Source organism: Callospermophilus lateralis, chromosome 2, assembly GCF_048772815.1.
Source record: "Callospermophilus lateralis isolate mCalLat2 chromosome 2, mCalLat2.hap1, whole genome shotgun sequence".
Lineage (NCBI taxonomy): Eukaryota > Metazoa > Chordata > Mammalia > Rodentia > Sciuridae > Callospermophilus > Callospermophilus lateralis.
The window spans coordinates 193,811,172-193,831,870 of NC_135306.1; the positions used below are offsets into that span (position 1 = coordinate 193,811,172).

Sequence of the window (20,699 nt, forward strand, 5' to 3'; positions counted from 1 at the left end):
CAAACTCAATTTTTTTTTTTTAATGGCCAATATTTTCATCATGGATTCTGTAGTTATATATAAGGAGAAAATCCACTAACATTCAGTAGGGGGATAAACAAATACTGAAAGACATCTAGCCAAAAGTTTCATTTTCACTAGTTTATTGAACAACAGTAATTCAAAATTCTCCACCAAACCATGGTTGCTTTGGTTTTCCATTTTATTTTCTATGCTGAATACTTTAGGCATGGTGAAGATCATTCCAATATTTTCAGCCTTTAGTCTATTTAACTGTTATGCTAATTATAATTTAACCTGTTACAGTTTTTGTAGCTATTCCAAGAGTTTTCTGAAACACATTATGATAATGTAAAAGTGATAATTTAGAAAAATGTCTCTGGATATCCGAGAGAAGACAATACATATAGAACAAGATCCTAATTTTAAAATGTTATTCAGAAATGACATTTTGTGAAATCATAAGTCAGATACATTCTTGACTTTGTTCAATGTCTTATTTAGGTTTTCCCTCCTAAACTATGCTTTGTCTACTATGGATTGTGGCTCACTCTTGCACTGTGGTTATTATTCTTTCTGATTCCCAGATTATCTTTCTTCTGTGGCTCTTAGTAAAAATGTCATTTTTCTTTTGGCTCTCACTCCTCCCCTTGTCCTCTAATCATTTAAATATATTTCTCACCATTATTTTTCAAATAACCGTATAAACTAACATTCTTTTTGACTCATCCTGAAGATTGCATCCATTAGTGTAATCAGAACACATGAAAAGTCCAGTGGTTTCTTCTCTTATTTCTCGATGGATTCTCAGATTTATATTGGCTCCACCTGGATCCTTGGAGTGTGAGTTTTGTGTGGCATATGGGGTTGTGTATTAGACAGTCATTTCATGAAGTTTGAAAACTCAGGTTTTCATCCTGGACCTCTGATTGCTCCCTCCAAAACTCTACTAGTCACTTTAGCCTGAACTGTGCGCAGTGGTTTTACTATATTATAAAATATATTAAATGAATAATGTTGAAGTAAAAATGAGAGAATGATACCTTAAATATTTTATGATTCAATTAATATGCACACAGATTAATAATTGAGAACATTAGCAAGTAAGTTACCTGCTTGGTGCAATCTGAAATGGTTTTTCTGAGAAGCTCACGTTTTTAAACCGGTGCTGTGTCCACAGTAGAAATGGAGAGTGGAGGTGAGAGCAGATGAAGGGTTGAAGGTGTGAGACAGGGAGTGATCAGGGAATGTATTTAGCAGTTGTTAAATTGGAACATAGATGAGCTCAAGCTCTAGTAGAAAAGGCAGATGGTACAGGGAGCTTTCAAAGTCATGGTGAGCATCTCAACCATTGCATTTGAGAACTGTAGTAAATATTCCATCATGTTTATAAATCATCATATTTTCAAATGCACACACAAATATGTGTATATGTACACGCACACATGTACGCACACACACACAGACACACACATTTATTTATTTATTTTTGGTACCAGTGTTTGAACCCATGGATGCTTGTCCACTGAGTCCTATCTCCAGCCCCTTTCTTTTTTCTTTTGAGACAGTGTCTTGCTAAGTTGCTTAGAGCTCTGTTAATTTGCTGAGGCTGGCTTTAATATGCATCTTACTAAAATATCAAGATTGCTAAAGATGATTTGTCAAAAATGACATATGATGAGAAGGGCAGAATTTCAGAAAAAAAAATCTATAAAAAATGTAAAAATTGGTTTGTAACATAAGAATAAGATGTGATTTTATAAAAATGAAATATTTTATATTTCATAAGATAATTTTTGTATAATAATAAAGTAACATCATAACATTTATTTTGCATATGCCTCAAATTTTCTGGAAAAATTATCAAGTTTTATACACAGGACAGCCATACTTGTATATGAGAAAAAAGAATATAAAGGGATACACACATACAGATATGTCTATAAATGTTTTAGGATGTGCTTTTAGAAGATAAGATTGGTTATTTCTAGAGAGTAGAAAAGTAGATTCAAATAATCTAAAAAGAGATGTTAATATTCTTCTTACATTGTTCTGTTTACTCTGAGTGTTTTACCATGATCATTATTCTATAATAATTTTTCTATGATAAATATATATTATTTTATAATAATTATATAGTTAATAGTGGAACACAAAATCTTGAAAATAATTTTGAATAGTTATCAATAACACTGATAGTCACTTACATTTGAGTAATAATATATCAATTGGTAATTTTTTCTAAAGTTACTTGTAGACCCATTCATGAGAGTGAAAATTTGAAATAGCATAAATATTCCAATGAACAATGATTGAAGAGATTATGGTCTTACTTCTGAATTTTGGGTTCCATTTCATGTTGTGCTATCTTCAACTGCCTAAACTAATACTTCTTATAATGATTTATATTATTAAATTAGCAATTAATCTGAAAAGTAAAACAAGAAGATTTGTTATAATAATTCTTAGTCAAAATAATGATATAAAATGGCATGGTATGATAATTTCAATGATATTAACTATATATGCTGTGAATAAGGATCATAAATCATATATTGGAATTATGGATTTTTTAAAATTACAGATAATGCTTTCAGAGAAAGTATTCTTGGGAATTCAGAGCATAGACAAAAAAGCACACTGCTTAGGTTATAAAAGCATTAGAAATTTGGGCTGGGGTTGTGGCTCAGTGGTAGAGTGCTTGCCTCTCATATGTGAAGTACTGGGTTTAATTCTCAGTACCACATATAAATAAATCAATAAAATAAAGATCCATCAACAACTAAAAAATTTTTTTAAAAAACTATTAGAAATTCTATTCCATTACTAATTTATAGGCAAAGAAGCTAATGGAAAATGTTTGTGTAGAGATAGAGAGTATAGTTTCCTTCAATTATTTTGACCTCAAGGAATTATCCAGACTTTGTTTATTATGACCATTAGTGAACTGATGCATTAGACACAAGGGGAATAGGAAAATTGTTGTCAAAATAGATTCTTCATAAAGCATATTTCATACAAGATATTAAGGAGGCAAGAGATAATAAACACAAAAAAGAGTGAACTGAACTGAAAGGATTCTTATCATGTGGGATTTTCCAACAATATTAGTGTTTACTTGTATTGAAATAGTGTTTTTTTCTTCAAATTTCAGAATACAGGGATAAAATTCATTAGTACCTGATATATGTATGTGCCCATGTGTGCATATAACACTTTTTAGTTCTTCTGAAAGTTCAGAAAGCATTGGGCAACTATTTGCACTCTGCTTTGGTTCACAATTACTAGGCTTCAAAGCATTTAAGTCACTTACCCAAGGGGGGGCGGAATAAGTTCTACAGTTCTCAATCTAGGTCAGAATAAAATATTTGAAGGGAATTTATTTTTATTCCAAAGATACAAAAGCTTTGCTTCAATCCAGTGTGTTTCTGAGTCAATAGATAAATGTTACAGAGGTCTGGGTATCAGCTAACAGATTCATAGGGGGTTTTGCTTCACCCCAAAGGCAGTTGGAGATAGCACAACATAGTACAGAACCCAGAATTCAGAAGTAAAACCATAATCTCCTCAAGATGTAATTGCTTTCATCTGTACATTAAACATTTTGTCAACTGCATGCTGTCTACAGTCTCTGACAGCGTGACTGAATTCATTCTGTTTGGGTTGACACAAGACCCTGGCAAGCAGAAGGCAATATTTGGGATCTTCTTGATTCTTTACCTCATGACCCTGTTGGGGAACTTTCTCATTGTGGTGACCATTAAGACAAGCCAGACCCTTAGGAGTCCCATGTATTTTTTCCTCTGCTACCTGTCTTTTGCAGATGCTTGCTTCCCTACAACTACAGCATCCAAACTGACTGTGGATGCCCTTTCTCAGAAGAAGATTATTTCCCACAATGAGTGCATGACTCAAGTTTTTGCAGACCATTTCTTTGGTTGCATAGGTATTTGTGCTCATCCTCATGGCCTTTGATCTCTATGTGGCCATTTGTTAGCCCTTGGGATATACAACCATCATGAGCCAGCGTGTCTGTCATGCAATAGTAATTTTGCCTTGGGTGGGATCTTGCATCCATTCTTCAGCAGATTTCCCTGGCTTTAAGATTTCCTTTCTGTGGCTCCAATGTGATTGATCACTATTTCTGTGTTTTGCAACTTTCGTTGAAATTTGCCTGCATGGACACTTATGTCATCAATCTGCTCATAGTGTTTAACAGTGGGGCCATATGCATGGTGAGTTTCACAGTCTTTCTTATCTCTTATATGGTTATCCTGTACTTTCTGAGAAACTACAGTGCAGAAGGAAGGTACAAAGCCCTTTCCACATTTACCTCCCAATTTATTGTTTATTATTGTTGTCATATTTTTGGTACATTTATATTTATATACACTCATCCATCAACCACCTTTCCAGTACACAAGATGCTGGCTGTGTTTTATACAATTGGAAACCTTTATTGAACCCTTTGATCTATACACTGAGGAATACAGAAGTGGAAAATGCCATGAAAAAATTATGGTGCAGCAAAGTATGTCTTAAATTGATAAATGTTATGTGTATTATAAAATATACATCCTTTCAGTTTAGTTTTTGTTTCATGGACTGTAAAGATATCATATTTCTTGGGAACATGCAAGAATTGAAAAGCCAGGTCTAGCATTTCCTAACTTTGGACTTCTAGTATAATGGGAAAATGTTTTATATCATCATTTTCATTTGAAAATAATTATTCATATATATATATATATACATATATATATATATGTATATATATAACATTATATTATATTATACACTCACCTATATATATCTATATCTATCTATCTATAATCAATCAAATACATTAACCAGTCTGCAAGTCATAATATCATGATTTCAGTTACATTGACACCAGGTAATAACCGAAATAACTGGCACCATAATATAATGATTTCAGTTACATTGACACCAAGATATAACTGTAATTGATACAAGTTAATGGAAGAAAATGATGTACTTTGTTATGTGCATGAGCATCTCCATTGACTAAATACAAAATATCACAACACTGCACCAAACACTTCAAAGACTTGGAATCAAAGATTTCAAATACCTGTGATACAGATGTGGTGGAGTAAAAATTCACATGCCAAAGAGGACATTATCAAAGCTGTCAGTGCTATTCACAAGTGACACATTTGTTTACACTCCCTTCAGATGAGTACTCACAATTCTCCTTATTTTGTGGGTCACTATTTATTTTTAAAGCATTGGAATCTAGTCCTATGTGGTTTAAAGTGTAATTGGATCTTACGTAAGCAAGGAATAATTGAAATAAAAATTTGATTCTTGTCTGTTGTTACTCTTTCAAACTTAATACAGGGAAGAGATTTTTTATCTGTCTGAATGAAAATTCACAAACCTTTCTTTTTACTTTTTTCTTCTCACTGTAATATAACACAGAGACCAGATTCCCCTGGGTATTAGCCAAGGCTGAAAATTAAAATGTTCAATGCATTACATTAACCAAACTGTCAAAAATCCCTCCACTTTCCACTCCACTCCCAAAATACCCCAATTCAATTTTAGGCCTGGGACCATAAAATTGGAAAGGCAGACAGCTCAGTCTGAGGGACAAGAGAGAAAAAAGCCCTTCTTGACTTTGTATCTTAACACACTGGCTCACTGTCTCTGAAACTGCCAGATGTTGAAAGATTTATATTTTGTTTCCCTTGGGGGCCTTTTCATGAGCCTTTTCAAGATTATCTCTGACTTTTCTAATTGTAGACTTCTTGATGTAGGAATAAAATATCAATTCCTTAGATCATCAGTGATGTATTCTTTGCTCTTCAAACAGCCAGCAGGTACCTTCTAAACACTCTGTCCCTCTGAGTAACCAAATACCTACATCTATATCTCTGTATATATAAGGATGAACACAGCTAAGTTTCTTCAGTTCTTGTAAAATTATATTTAAAACCAACATAACTAAAAGGCCTATTTGAGCTAGAACCTGGTAAAAAGAGCATTATATTTCCCTCCCATTTCCCATGTCATTTAATTATTTGACAAGGCCCCTGGATATACTTGGTTATGAGACTGGCAAAGCTTCTCTAGGCAGGTTGCAAAGTCTAGACATTCTAAAGGTTTGTGGTGCTTCACCTTTTACCACTTCAGTGATGGGAATGAAAGTAAAAAATATTTCTGAACCATAAAATAGGCATGAGGGAGTCTAGCAAAATAATGCATTTTTCACTAACTACTTAGACTAAATCATAGATATTGAGATTCTCATATGAAGTATTTGTGGTACCTCTCTTTTATCATCTCTTGGCTTTTGCATTTGCTTAGCTTTTCAGTTAACCTAGTTACTGAACCAGTACTAGGGAGCAAGTATGCTTCCTCTGTGCCAGGGCTGGGACACATTCCCCAAGCTATAGGCAATCCATCAACAACCTCAACTCTTTATTTCTCTTCCAAGTCTTTACAAATACTCACTGCACTAAAGACCTTAAGAGCCTGCCTTCTTTCTTTTTCCCTCCTTCTTGCATTAGTAACTTAGGTAAAGTACTAAGGAGTGAGCAAGATTCCCAAAAGCAAAACAGTAGGATGGGAGTGACTCATGTACTTGAACAAGCTCTTCCATGTGAACACACATGTCTGTCTATGTCAAGGGAGTTGCTTGCAGATCGGAGCCAACCCAATAGGGCTGGGGAGGAGATGAAGGGCTGAAGCATGGGGTATCTGAGCTCAACCTCCCATTCTAAGAATCCTGCTACTGCTTTCCACCTAGGAGGAGATTCCCACCCACTTTAGTCCCTTCTCCTTCCGGGGCTATAAAGCAGTTCCAATGCATCATATATCCATGACTAGTAGAAATACTGACATTATGCAGTTTGGATCTGATGGTAACCTAAGCGGTTGTATTACTGCAGGGGAGAGAAAACAGAAATAAACCTCATGTGAGCATTTAGCTCTTCAGCCTGCCAAATATTGAGGTGTAAGTGATACATTGGAAACAAAGATGAAATGGAACTTCAGAGCATCACTGTGTAAAAACCTTCACCAAGGCTTGAAAAGCAATTTCCTACTCTTTATGAAGTTGTCTGATACTACATATATAAACAATCGAAATTCCAAGGGACACAAAAGTCTCGAGTGAGGATGGAGATATGAGGAGAAGGGATAAGAGTCATCTTAGGAAGACACTCTTGCAGAGGCGGAGAATTGACATGAGTTTATGGTCAGGGAGAATGGAAAGAAGTCCTGGTGACAGTTCTTGAAGAGATCAGACACTGGAGATAGAAACACCATCCTAGGTCACTGATGTAATGACTTCAGAGAATCTCTTCCTGTGTTGAGGGAATTGGAGTCTGCTAGCAAGAGCCATTTTCAGTAGTGAATAGTAGGATTCAACTCCAAAGCTTCTTGCCAAAAACTGTTGGCTGCTAGAAGTTATCTCTGGGGAATTGAAAAACAGCTGTGCCTGTTAGTGTAGAAATGGTTCTGGCAGCAAATATTCTGAATAATTAAAGCATTGCATCAGCCTTGGAGACCAAGGGACTGTGTTGGAAGGAGCTATTGACCACAGCTTCCCATATCCCTCAGGGAATGCTCCTTTCCCTTCCCAGCTTCTCAAGCCAGCAGCCAAAGCTGGAGTTTCAAGGGATCTGCAAGCAGGGCTGATCTAAAGAATGGATCATTGTCATGCCCTCAGAATAGCTCATGTCCCTAAGAAATTACACCCTAGAGAAACACTTGACATATGCCTGCAAGCCACTATATATCAGAAAATTAATCATTTTGGTTTTATAAATTATGAAATAGGATGAAGATAAATCTTTGATTAGAAAATCACTGTGAATATTCACTTTAAGTCAAAAATATCTGCATACAGAGTCCTCAATTAGAAGGTAGCAGGTGAGACTCAAGTTCTGAAAGTTCAACAATTTTTTTTAGTTGCATAACAAATCAGTAAAAGAGTAAAGGCAATACATCTCATTATCATTTTCCAAGTAGGAGAACTAATTCTATTTGGTTAGACTTTTGATTCTAAGCTTTGCTCAGAAAAGAAAGAACAGTAAATTCTCATATGATATTTTAAAATTGCATTCCAAGGAGACATGCTATATTTCTGGTAACCTCTGCAAGTCATCTTTCATTAATGTAAATATATAGCAGTGGAAGAAAGTTTCTTATGAGTATGCTTGTCAGTAATAGGATAATCATAAACCCAAAATCTAAATTTCTATCTCATATATTTTAATGTATTTAATACATAAGGGTAATGACACTAAGAAAGGGCATCTATTTTAGTGTTCAAATGTTTTCTGCTAAATATGATACATATCAACTGACATTTAAAAATTGACATTAAAAATATAAGCTCAAGATTATATGGATTACTGATTTATCCATGTAGGTTATTATATGGATTACTGATTTATCCATGTAGGTTATTAAAATAAAAAAACAGGATTTTTCAAGTTAATCCTCTTCTCATAGTGTGGAAGTTACTAAATTGTTTCACAAATATTCTCTCTTTCATTCTCTGTTTCTGTCTCTTTCTCTTTCTTTTTGGGTACATGATTACATTTCCTAGTCTGTGAAAATGTATTTTATCCTGGAAAGCTAAATATTGGCACATCCAGCAAGCTATCAATTGCATCCCAAGGAGACATGTTTAAAAATGTTTGTTCATTGATACAATATTGGATAAATATGTTTTGAATAATCACACAAGGGATGTGGAAAGAATTAGCTTCTTTTGATGATTAACACAAGAGTGATATTCAACTCACATTCTTTATAATTTAAGCTCATTAAAAAATCCTTAAAAGTGAATATTTTTTTATTTAATTTTCATCACTTCAACCCTATTGAGAAGAAGAAAATTTACCAAGATAAAAGGAGAAACAAGTAAAAGTAATTTTGTGTCTATTTTGTCTGTCATATCCCATGCTTTGGCTAACTCACGACTCTCAATACAACATATTGACAATATGAATGGGAACATAATGGGCCAGATATATCTTCCAGATTGCATTTAAGTAACTTACACTTTAATTTATGTTTTTACTTCCCTATATGAGTCTTCTAAGCTCATCTTGACAAGAAAGTTCTAGGAAAAATGTTTTGCTTTTGAAAGTGAAACCATGATAATATTATTTTGCACATTAAAATAAACTTCATTGAAAGAAGTGCCATTTCAAAATTGAATAATCATTGACTTTTGCAGGACATAAACAAAATGAAGAATTCAAGTAGTATTTCTTTTCTGGATTTCTGCTCTGTTTCATGGACTTTTCAGATTGGAAAATAAAAACTCTTCTTGGGAATAAAATCATGCTCTGATCCTATGATAGCTGCCTGGTGATGTCCCTCCAAATAACTCCAGTTCCCTAAATGCATGGAGTATAGAGGCTCCTGAAGTAGGTGCACATAGAGTTGGGAGAATATTTAAGGGCACTGGAGGTACCTGGGTGCAAGCCCATTGGCAACTGGTTTTGGATGCTCATTATTGCATGGAAGGAAGAAAGAGGGAAAGGCCCATATGCATCTGATTTTTCTCTTGCAATATTGTGATGTAACTCTCATTCTCATGATTAGTACCCATAGAGTAAATTTTTATATTTTAAATATAATTTGAAAGCTACATACAAAGCATGAGGATTTTTTCACTGTGTTTCTGCTTAAGATATCTACTTCTTATTTTGGGTTAGAATTTAGACTTTTTTCATTTGTTGTTATGATTTCAAGAACAAAGATATTGCTTCAAAGGCTGATTGGAATTGAATGACAACAAATGTGGAGTTTTTATACATTCGTCTCATTTTTACGTCTTCTTCTGCTTTGTATTCCTTGCATGCCAAAGTCTACGTAAAAGTCATTATTTTGAATAACAATAACATCAAATATCCTTATTTTCCTGTTTTTCAAGAACATTTTTTCTCCATGAGTAGATACTCTAAAAATATAGCTGGTAGGCAACTATTTTTTAAAACTTATGCCCTGTCTTAGGAAACAGGTATTTCAAATGAGACATCTGTTATAGATACAGAGAATTGAGAACTTTTTTTACTGAGGTTTTCATTGCAATTAAAAAATGAAGAAATATTAAAAAATATATCTGTTGTATTTTAGATCTGTAACAAATTAAGGTTTGAAAATAGTGTAATACAAACTAGTTTTCCTATTTACATTGTAATTGACGGAAGTTATTGTAAGTTATCCTTAATAATCTGTTGATGGTGTAATTTACTAATCATGAGTTTCAAATTGGGGCAATGTCATCATCAAATTGATGAAATAGAAACTATCACATTCCCCCCATAGAAATATCATTTTGAACAACTGTCAATGTAAAATTTCCTTTCACAAGAATTAAGAAACCAAGTGAGTGTTTATAGCACCTGAGTGTGTAACACAGACATTAGAAAAAAGGAATTTAAAGAGGTAGGAAGAACAGTTTTACTTTATGGGTGTCACACTTTCTCCTATCTCCAGGCATGAAGAGAGAGACTCTCCCTGTCAGGAAAGAAGAGGGAAGGGAGCACTACACTTTGCCCTAGACCGCTAAGCAGGGCCTGCCTCAGTGAAATCTAGTGCTGTGCAGACTCTTAGAGCACCAGATTCTAGTCCCAGTACCTGTGGACTGAGCCTCTCACTCATTACAGCACCAGAGGCCCAGACTCTAGGCCTGCCTGGAAGTTCTTGGGGCCTGACTCACCACTAGCCCAACTCGAGTAGCCCTCGACTCTAGACCAATCCCACCAAAGGACTGATCTTGGTGCCAGGCACTAGAATGATCCAGGACTCTAGTCATCAGGCTGGTACCCACAAGCTCCAAGCTGGCAACCATGAACTGAACTCCCAAGTCTGCCCTACTGCCAGGCAAGATTCTGTAGCCCCAGATCCAAGCCTGTCTCACAGGACCAGGATTCAGACTCCGTCCAACACCAGGCTGGCACCTGTTACCCTATTTATTAGGTCATCACCATTTAATCAGGACAAAGCCTAAAGACACAGACTCTAGAATGGTACCCATAGACTGAACTTCCAAGCCCTCTCTCATGCCAAACAGGATCCTACAATCCCAGGTTCCGGGCCTATTTCTGTTCCAGGATAGCCCCCCTGACCTCAGGCACAGACTGGTGCACCACAGCACCAGTCTGTGCCTGATACAGGCTCCTTGTCCAATACAGCAGCATGCTAGTCACTATGGCCTCACACTCAAGGCCAGCCCCTTCAGTCACACCAAAAGCAAATTAAGGGGCCAGGCTTTTCCTAGTAGTTTCCATTGCTGGACCAGCTCCCACAATCTCAGTCCCCTGAACCATTCTTGTTGACCCAGGTTTCAGCTTTTCCCAGATGGATCTAGCTTCCAGATCAGCATCCACATGTCCGATCTGCAGGCTAGCTGTAGCGGGCTCAGGCTTCAGGCCAATCTTCAAAGTTTCAGGTTACAGGCCAGCAACAGGCTGACGCTAGGCTAGGTGTACCCAGTCTCCATGTCTACATCAGCATAAGGCCAGTTTCCGGCTCCAGGATGGTCTGTGTGGTCCAAGATTCTTTAGTATTTAGGATCCATGCCTTCTCCAGAAGACCTAGCATCAAAGTTCACCCCAGCAGACCCCAATGCCAGAATATTTCCCATGAACTGAAATTCTAGGATCACCCCTATAGACCCAGGCTCCAAACCAGTCACCATAGACGCACAGTCTCATCTGGAAATTTGGTTCCCAGACAAAGCCCTAGGAATTGAAGGTACAGATTCATCACAGTGGTGGAAGAACAAGGCCTAGCCCAGTTCCTAGAATCCCCTGTAGATTAGACTGGCACCTGTGGACACAGGCTGAAGTCCATCTACCCTGCACATAACCCATAATCTCAGGGGGTCCTGGATTCAAGAAAAAAATCATGGACCTAGATGTGAGGCCTACCAATTCCTGCTTACATTTCCCATCTGTTCTTGCAGTCGCTGTACTTTATCCATGAGAGCCTTGGCATGGATTGAATGTCCTGAATTCACAACTCACGTGTTGAATCCTCACCCCAGCTGAGATGCCATTAGGAGATGGAAGCTTAAGGAGGTAATTCAATTGTGAAGGCAGAGTCCTCATGTGTGGAATTAATGCTCTGGCAACAAGAGACAAGGGGCCCTGATTCCCTCCGTCTCTGCTGTCTGCCATAAGAGGACATGGGAAGAGAGTGGACATCTGAAAACCAGCAAGAGGCCCTCCTGGGAACCAAACCAACTGGCACCTTAATAATGAACTTCCTAGTCTCCAGAACTGTGAGGAATAAATATTTGAGCCAGACAGTCTATTATGTTTTTGTTCTTAGAAGTTTAAATGAGTAGGAGATAAGTCCTCAGTATCATATTTGTTTTAATTCCTGGTCTGAAAATACTGACATCCCTTCCAATCTGATTCTGGTTTTATTGTCTACATTGTCTACTAAAATGTGTTCTTTGTTTTTGTTTTGCTTTGTTTTTACTTTTTATTATACTATGTAAAATTTTCTCTGCAGGCAGACCATGATATACTGGGTTACATGAATTGCTACAAGTAGCTCTTTAGCACTGTGGGTTAAGTTGCTAGAGAGGAGAAGCCGTACTAGAGTCTCATGAGAGGTCTCAGTGTAGCAGCCAACCTGTTCCCTGGACTGTGGTTCACAAGTGATTCATAGCCCCCTTCTGAGGTTGGGCACAATGGTGATGCGGCTGGAGTTGGATTTTTTCCATTTCTTGGTCAGTTGGCTCTGATAAGACCCCAGCAGTTAGCCTGCTAGCTAGTTTTCCTGAAGGCACACCTTCCTAAGACAGAATGCATTCCAGTATTTCAAATTGGTTTCTTTATCACTTTCTGAGAGGACAAGGAAGTTTCTGCAAATGTTTACTGTGGGAAACACATAGAGTTCTAGCAGGCAAAACTCACAGGGGATGCCCCTGAAGTTCACCTGGAGTCTACTCTGAGCCTCCCAATATTTGTCAGTTAACAGCTGATGCTTTCTTACCCCAGTACTGGTTAATGCAGAGCTTTCTACAGCTCCTGGGTTTTTGCTCTGGTAGCTTGTGTCTCCCTGTTTCTTTTGCCGACTCCAATTTTGGAGTAATAATGTGACCGGTGACTTCATTTCTCCTATGGATATATGAAGTGTTGACTTTTAAGAATATTCATATATTTACCTTTGTTAGGGCAGAATGAGGACTTCCAGCTGGCTGCAAACTGAGCTAGATAACTGAACTCTTTTGGCTTTAAAATGGCACCTGTCCTTCCTGTTCTTTTAGTCTTTAAATTATTATTGTGACTGCTTAATAAATAACCTAATAAATACATAAGTACATTTTATGTAAAATATATTGTAGGTAGAATTATTAAATTTCATATTGAATTAAAGTAAAAGTACTTGATATGTAATATAAGGACCTTAAAAGATAGAATTCCATTTATACTTGTGATTCGTGCTTTTATTGTCATATATTTTTCTTCTATGTATGCTCTAAAACTTACTCTTGGGCTTTAAGTAGTCAACTGTATTTAAAGAATTTAGGAAGAAAAATATTATGTGATTACATATTCTAGCGCTCTCCATTTCTTCCTGGAGTTCTGGATTTCCATCTGGTGTGTTTTCTCTTCAGCATGATGTAATTCTTTGGTCATGCATCTTTTGGTCATGTGTCTCCATTCTGAGGATTTGTCACTGATATACAGAAATGCCTTTGATTTATGGGTGTTGATTTTATATCCTGCTACTTTGCTGAATTCACTTACCTGTTCTAGAAATTTTTCTGGTGGAACTTTTAGGGTCTTCTATGTTTAGAAACATATTATCGGCAAATAGTGGCAATTTGAGTTCTTCTTTTCCTATATGTATCCCTTTAATTTCTTTCATCTAATTGGTCTTGTCAGTGTTTCAATAACTGTGTTAAATAGAAGTGGCAAATAAAGGGCATCCCTCTCTTGTTCCAGTTTTTAGAGGGAGTGCCTTCAATTTTTTTTTCCATTTAGAATGATGTTGATTGGGGCTTAGCATAGATAGCCTTTATGATGTTGAGATATGTTCCTGTTCTCCCTAGTTTTTCTAGCGTTGTGAACATAAAGGGTGCTCTATTTTGTCAAATGCTTTTTCTGTGTCTATTGAGATGATCATAAGATTCTTATCTTTAAGTCTTTTGATGCGATGAATTACATTTATTGATTTCCGTATGTTGAAACATCCTTGCATCTTTGGGATGAATCCCACTTGATCATGTGCATGATCTTTTTCATATATTTTTGCATTTGATTTGCCAGAATTTTATTGAGAATTTTTGCATCTATGTTCATTAGAGGTATTGGTCTGCAGTTTTCTCTTTTTTGAAGTGTTTTTGTCTGTTTTTGAAATCAGAGTGATATTGGTCTCATAGGATGAGTTTGGAAGTGCTGCCTCTTTTTCTATTTCCTGAAATAATTTGAAGAATATTGGTATTATTTCTTCTTTAAAGGTCTTGTAGAACTCAGCTGTGTATTGATCCACTCCTGGACTTTTCTTGGTTGGTAGACTTTTGATGGTGTCTGCTCTTTCGTCACTTGATATTGATCTCTTTAAATTGTGTATATCATCCTGATACAATTTGGACAAATTATATTACTCTAGAAATTTGTTGATACCTTCGATATTTTCTATTTTATTGGAGTACACGTTTTTAAAATAATTTCTAATTATCTTCTGTATTTCTGTAGTGTCTATTGTGATATTTCCATTTTTATAATGTATGTTAGTGATTTGAGTTTTCTGTCGTTTTCTCTTTGTTAGCATGGCTAAGGGTCTGTCAATTTTATTCATTTTTTTCAAAGAACCAACTTTTTGTTCTGTCAATTTTTTCAATTGTTTCTTTTGTTTCAATTTCATTGATTTCAGCTCTGATTTTTAATTATTTCCTGTCTTCTGCTGCTTTTGGTGTTGATTTGTTCTTTTTTAGGGCTTTGAGATATAGTATTAAGTCATCTATTTGTTGACTTTTTTTTTCTTTAAAGGCATGAACTAGAGAGGAGTGAACTTTCCTCTTCGAACTGCTTTCATAGTGTTCCAGAGATTTCAATATGTTCTATCTGTGTTCTCAATCACTCTAAAATTTTTAAAATCTCTTCCTTGATGTCTTCTGCAACCCATTGTTCATTCAGTAGCATATTATTTAGTCCCCAGGTGTTGGCAGAGGTTTTATTTCTTATTTTGTAATTGATTTCTAATTTCTTTCCATTGTGATCTGATAGAATTCAGGGTAGTAGCTCTACTTTTTTATATTTGCTAAGAGTTGCTTTTTGGCATATTATATGCTTAATTTTAGAGAAGGATCCATGTGCTGCTGAGAAGAAAGAACACTCTCATTGAAGGATAGAATATTTTATATATGTCAGTTAAGTCTAAGTTATTGATTGTATTATTGAGTTCTATAGGTTTTTTATTCAGCTTCTATTTGAAAGATCTATCTAGTGATGAAAGAGGTGTGCTAAAGTCACCCAGAATTATTGTATTGTATTCTACTTGGCTACTGAATTTGAGAAGAGTTGTTTGATGAACATAGCTGCACCATTGTTTGGGGCATATATATTTATAATTGTTAAGTCTTGTTGGTATATGTTTCCCTTGTGCAGTATGTATTGTCCTTCTTTATCCTTTTTGATTGCCTTTAGTTTGAAGTCTACTTTATTTGATATGAGAATGGAAACCCCTGCTTGCTTCTGCAGTCCATGAGAATGGTATGATTTTTCCCCAACCCTTCACCTTCAGTCTGTGGATGTCTTTTTCTATGAGATGAGTCTCTTAGAGGCAGCATACATTGTTTTTTATTTCCTCTTCTTGGTATATTTTGCTGAGAATGTTCAGTAGCACAGACTTTCTATTGTAAATTATTTTAACTATTGTTTATCATGAAAGGTTTTTATTTCATCCTCAAATCTAAAGCTTAGTTTTGCTGGATATAAGATTCTTGGTTGGTATCCATTTTCTTTCAGAGTTGGTATATGTTGCTCCACGATCTCCTGGCTTTGAGGGTCTGGGTTGGAAAATCTACTGAAATATTTGGTGTTCCCTTATATGTGATCTGATTCCTCACTCTTGCAGCTTTTAAGATTCTATTCTTATTCTGTGTGCTAGACATTTTCATTATAATGAGGCTTGGTGTAGATCTGTTGTAATTTTGTACATTTGGTGTCCTGTATGCCTCTTGTATTTGGTTTTCCAATTCTTTCTTCATGCTTGGGAAATTTTCTGATATTATCTCATTGAAGAGATTGTGCATTCCTTTGGTTTGAAACTGTGTTTTTCTCTATCCCAGTAACTCTTAGATTTGGTCTTTTGATGCTGTCCCATAACTCTTGGATGTTCTGTTCATGGTTTCTAACTTTCTTTACTGTGTGAGCAACTTTATTTTCCAGATTATACACTTGTCTTCATTATCTGATGTTCTTTCTTCCAAGTGATCTACTCTGTTGGTTATGCTTTCTATTGATTTTTTTTTATTTGATTTATTGTATCCTTCATTTCAAGGATTTCTGGTTTTTTTTTGTTTTGTTTTGTTTTGTTTTTTTAGGGTCTCTATCTCTCCCTTGAAGTAATCTTTTGCTACCTGTATTTGCTCTCTTAACTTTTTGTTAGAGTGATCAATTTTTGCCTGTAGTTGCTTGTTTAGGTCATTCTTTAATTCACAGATTATTCTAATTATGAACCTTCTGAACTCCATCTCTGACATTTCATCAACTTCACTGTCCATGGGTTCTGTTATTATGGTGTCCTGTTTTGTTTGGGGCACTTTCCTCCCTTGTTTTTTTCATATTGTCTATGTGTCTTTCTTTCTTGCAGTGTGGATGTGAGTTATTAAAGTTTATTCCCTATATTCTAGTAGTACCCATGCAGATTATCTGTTCCTCACCTTGATGTTGGGCTTCCAGACCCTGCTGGTGTCCCTCAATGAAGGCTACTGTATCCTGGGTCTGGGTCCTGAGTAAGTTGGAGTGGGTGGATCTGGGCTGCTGGGCTTTCCCTCCCCAGTAGTCCACTGGTCAGAAAGGGTGGTCCTGCACCAGAGGCTAGGCTCTGGAGAGTGTCTGTCCCCTTACCCCAGAAAGGGGTGGACCAGGCCTGCTGTGTATCTGGGCCTCACAGAGGCTATAGTGGGTGGTTCTGGAAGTAAAGACACATTTTAGATCTCTAAATTTGAACATGCTAAAATCTTTCTAGGGAATGTAGTTAAAGTCATTTAATGCAAATTACTCATGACTTGTACAAGCATTCAAATTAATGTTTATGAATATTTAATACTTCTCAATATTTAAAAACTGGCACAGAAAAATTATAATATTGTGTGTTTAATAATGGCATTTGTACCATTTGTGTTGCACACTAGGGAAAATTTTAGGTTGAAGGCTCCAATATGTTAATAAAAGAAATACCAAAATTTTGTAAAAAATTTCCAATAATACATTTTAAAAACTGATAATGGAAAGTTGGGTTTTCTGTTGTGAGCATAACTTAGAAATATGCTTTCTTTTTAAGGCAGTTTTAGGTTTATATAAAAATCACACAGAAAGTACAGAAAATACCTTAATAATGGCATTCTGCCCCTTATAGTTGTGCAAGGCCCTGTTGTGGCCCCTTGCATTGGTGTCAAACATTTGTTATAATTTTGAACCAGTATTAATAAATTTTTACTGAAATTCACAGATTGTGTTACTGTTTATACTTTGTATTGTAGAATTTTAGGATAAAATTTTTATCGTGTATCTATTGTACACGCATCGTACAAAATAGTTTCACTGTCCTGAAAATGTTCTGTGTTCCATTTATTCTTTGTTTTTCTTCTCTTCCTGAACCCCTGGAAACCACTTATTGTTTTGTTACTGTCTTCAGTTCTGCCTTTTCAAGGAGGAAAATTCATAATTCATACACTTATAGTAAATATTTGTTAAAAAAGTTCAAAATTCTCTTTGGTATTTCAAACTTTGTTAAAATCATTCATATTTTTAAACTCTTCAACATCAACTGGTTTGAATTATGGGTGCTCTATCACTGAGCTACATTCATAGTACTTTTTTTAAAATTCTGAGACAGGGTCTTGCTAAATTGAGGAACTGGACTTGAACTTGTGATCCTCCTGTCTCAGCCCCCTTTCAATGGGATTACAGGGGTGCACCAATACATCTGATTCAACTGCTTGTATTCTTACCTTCTAGTCCATGTAAATGTGTCATTTTTCATTTGTGTCATCTATGCCACAATCATAATAAGGCCATATTATGAGCAAATTTCAATAACTGTAATTTTTTAAGGAAACTAAGGTCACTCCTTCAAATTAGAAGCAACAAATTAGGATCATAAAGTATAGTTTAGGAAAAGAATGACTTTATTAGAAAAAGAAAATAAAACCACAAAGTCTGTGTAAGATCAAAGGACTCGGTTGGAAGGGTGAAATTTCTGCCCATATTCTGTCTGTTCTGGAAGGTTCTATGTGTTTATAAGGTAAGAGTCCAAAGCATATACCTTCAAGTATTGTTTGAGGGATTACCTAGATTATCCATAATGTTCACAATAACAGGACACTTTATAATCATTGCATATGGTACATTCTGCTGAGTTAGGAGGAACAAATAAGTTGAGGTACATAGTCAGATATAAGAAGTTGAAATGTCTAACAAATAAGGCTATTTGGATGAGAGAGAAGCTACCAGTCTGTGGATTTGAGCATGTGGAAAAAATATTGATAAGCAGAGAACACCAATGTGAAAAAAAGGCCAGACAAACACTAGATAAATTTTACAAAAGATCATAGGCAAATAAGAGAATGACACAGAAGGGAAAAATATTTAAGGCAGTAACCCTTATATATCTGTTGGCACCTCAACCAGTCTCATGTTCTACATGTAGTCAATTGAAACTAACCAGTATACATGTATGCATGCCATTTCCTCAAGGAACTCTCATTCCCCTAGGGAAGTTAAAAATTTCTATTAGAAGTTAAAAATTTCTATTTATTTCTCCTAGTTTAATCCAAACTAAGAAGAATTCAAAAACCTCCATTCATCTCTTGTCATCTGAGACCAATTTCTTGCTCCACAACTTCCTCATGGCATTTTTCACTTCTGCATTCCTCAGTGTGTAAATCAGAGGGTTCAGCAAAGGTGTTCCGATGGTATAAAACACAGCTATCATCTTATCCATGGGGAAGGTGGTCGCAGGCCGTGTGTATATAAATATGCAAGGTCCAAAGAACAAGATGACCACGATGATGTGGGAGATGCAGGTGGACAGGGCCTTTCTCCTCCCCTCTGCACTGTGGTTTCTCAGCGAATGCAAGATGATGACATAGGAGAACATGAGCATGACAAAACTCACTGTACAAATGGCCCCGCTGTTGGACACCAGGAGGAGGTTGGTCACATAAATGTCTGTGCAGGCAAGCTTCAACAAGGGTTCCAAGTCACAGAAGTAGTGGTCGATCTCATTGGGACCACAGAAAGGCAAACGCAAGGCAAGAAAAATCTGAACTAAAGAATGCACACAGGACCCCACCCAGGCCACAGCCACCAACACACTGCAGACCCGGCGGCTCATGATAGTCATGTAGTGCAGGGGCTTACAGATGGCCACATAGCGGTCAATGGCCATGAGGATGAGGATGAAGATCTCCAGGCAGCCAAAGAAATGCAATGAAAAGACTTGGATTATGCACTCACTGAAAGAAATAGTGGCCTTCTTCCAAAGGGCATCCACAATTGTTCTAGGGGCTATTGAAGTAGAGAAGCAGGTGTCAGATAAGGATAAATAGAAAAGGAAGAAGTACATTGGACTGCCAAGTGCCCGACTGGTCTTGATGGTGGTGATAATCAGCAAGTTACCCAGCAAAGTCCCCAAATAGAAAAGCAAAAATGTAACAAATACTATTTTCTTCCTAAATGGATCTTGTGTCAACCCAAGTAAGATGAACTCAGTCACATTATTGTTCAGGTGCATGATTCCATGAATGAGAGGAAGGGGTGAGTGTGAGATGATTTATCTGCAAAAGAGAATGGATTTAATTTATGATGTATTCTGTTAAGTTATGAAATATTTGAACAAAATAGTTCATGGTGCCGTGATTATGAAATATTTAAAACAAATATAATATTACTCTCTGGGTACCTTCCTGCTGTGATATTTTAATTAGTCATATCAAAACTTGATTCTTCAATTTTTAGTGACCACTTAGTCTGGATATCATTTTTAAATAAGGATATGAATGTGATGCTTTCCTACATAATTCTTCAAATACAACTTTTCTTAACTTTGGCATGATTTTGATTGATTTTGAAACTTGGATATACAAATTGCACCTATGAATTGTTTTTTACTTCTTTTTTTATATTAAAAATTCTTGACAGTATAGTTGCTTGATGAATACTTTGCATTAAAGTCATATTTAATTGCCTTTGGAGCTTCATGATAAAACCATAAAATAACATACTACCCTCAAACTCATACAGTTATTTATACATGTAATAGATTACATATTTATGAAACTTCATTATAAAAATAAATGATTTATAGCTATATAAATAATTCTAACTCTTTGAGTATTTACCAACATACATGCCAGCTTGAAAAGAGGAGTAAGAACCATTTGCTCTTTTCTATGATTTTGTTTAACCTGCAAGCATCTTTATGACATTTAGTATTTCACATTAAAAAAGGCACTTAAA

At 35.9% G+C, this 20,699-nt stretch overlaps 1 protein-coding gene and 1 pseudogene across 1 annotated transcript; one reads left to right on the forward strand and one right to left on the reverse strand.

Annotated features, from left to right (window-relative positions):
- The first annotated feature begins 3,615 nt into the window (after nt 1-3,615).
- Nucleotides 3,616-11,477, forward strand: LOC143390221 (olfactory receptor 4C11-like; annotated as a pseudogene).
- Nucleotides 11,478-19,041: 7,564 nt separating this feature from the next.
- Nucleotides 19,042-19,974, reverse strand: LOC143391653 (olfactory receptor 4C16-like). Its single transcript, XM_076844412.2, has one exon. The coding sequence runs from the start codon at nt 19,972-19,974 to the stop codon at nt 19,042-19,044; it is 933 nt and encodes a 310-aa protein (XP_076700527.2).
- Nucleotides 19,975-20,699: the final 725 nt, after the last annotated feature.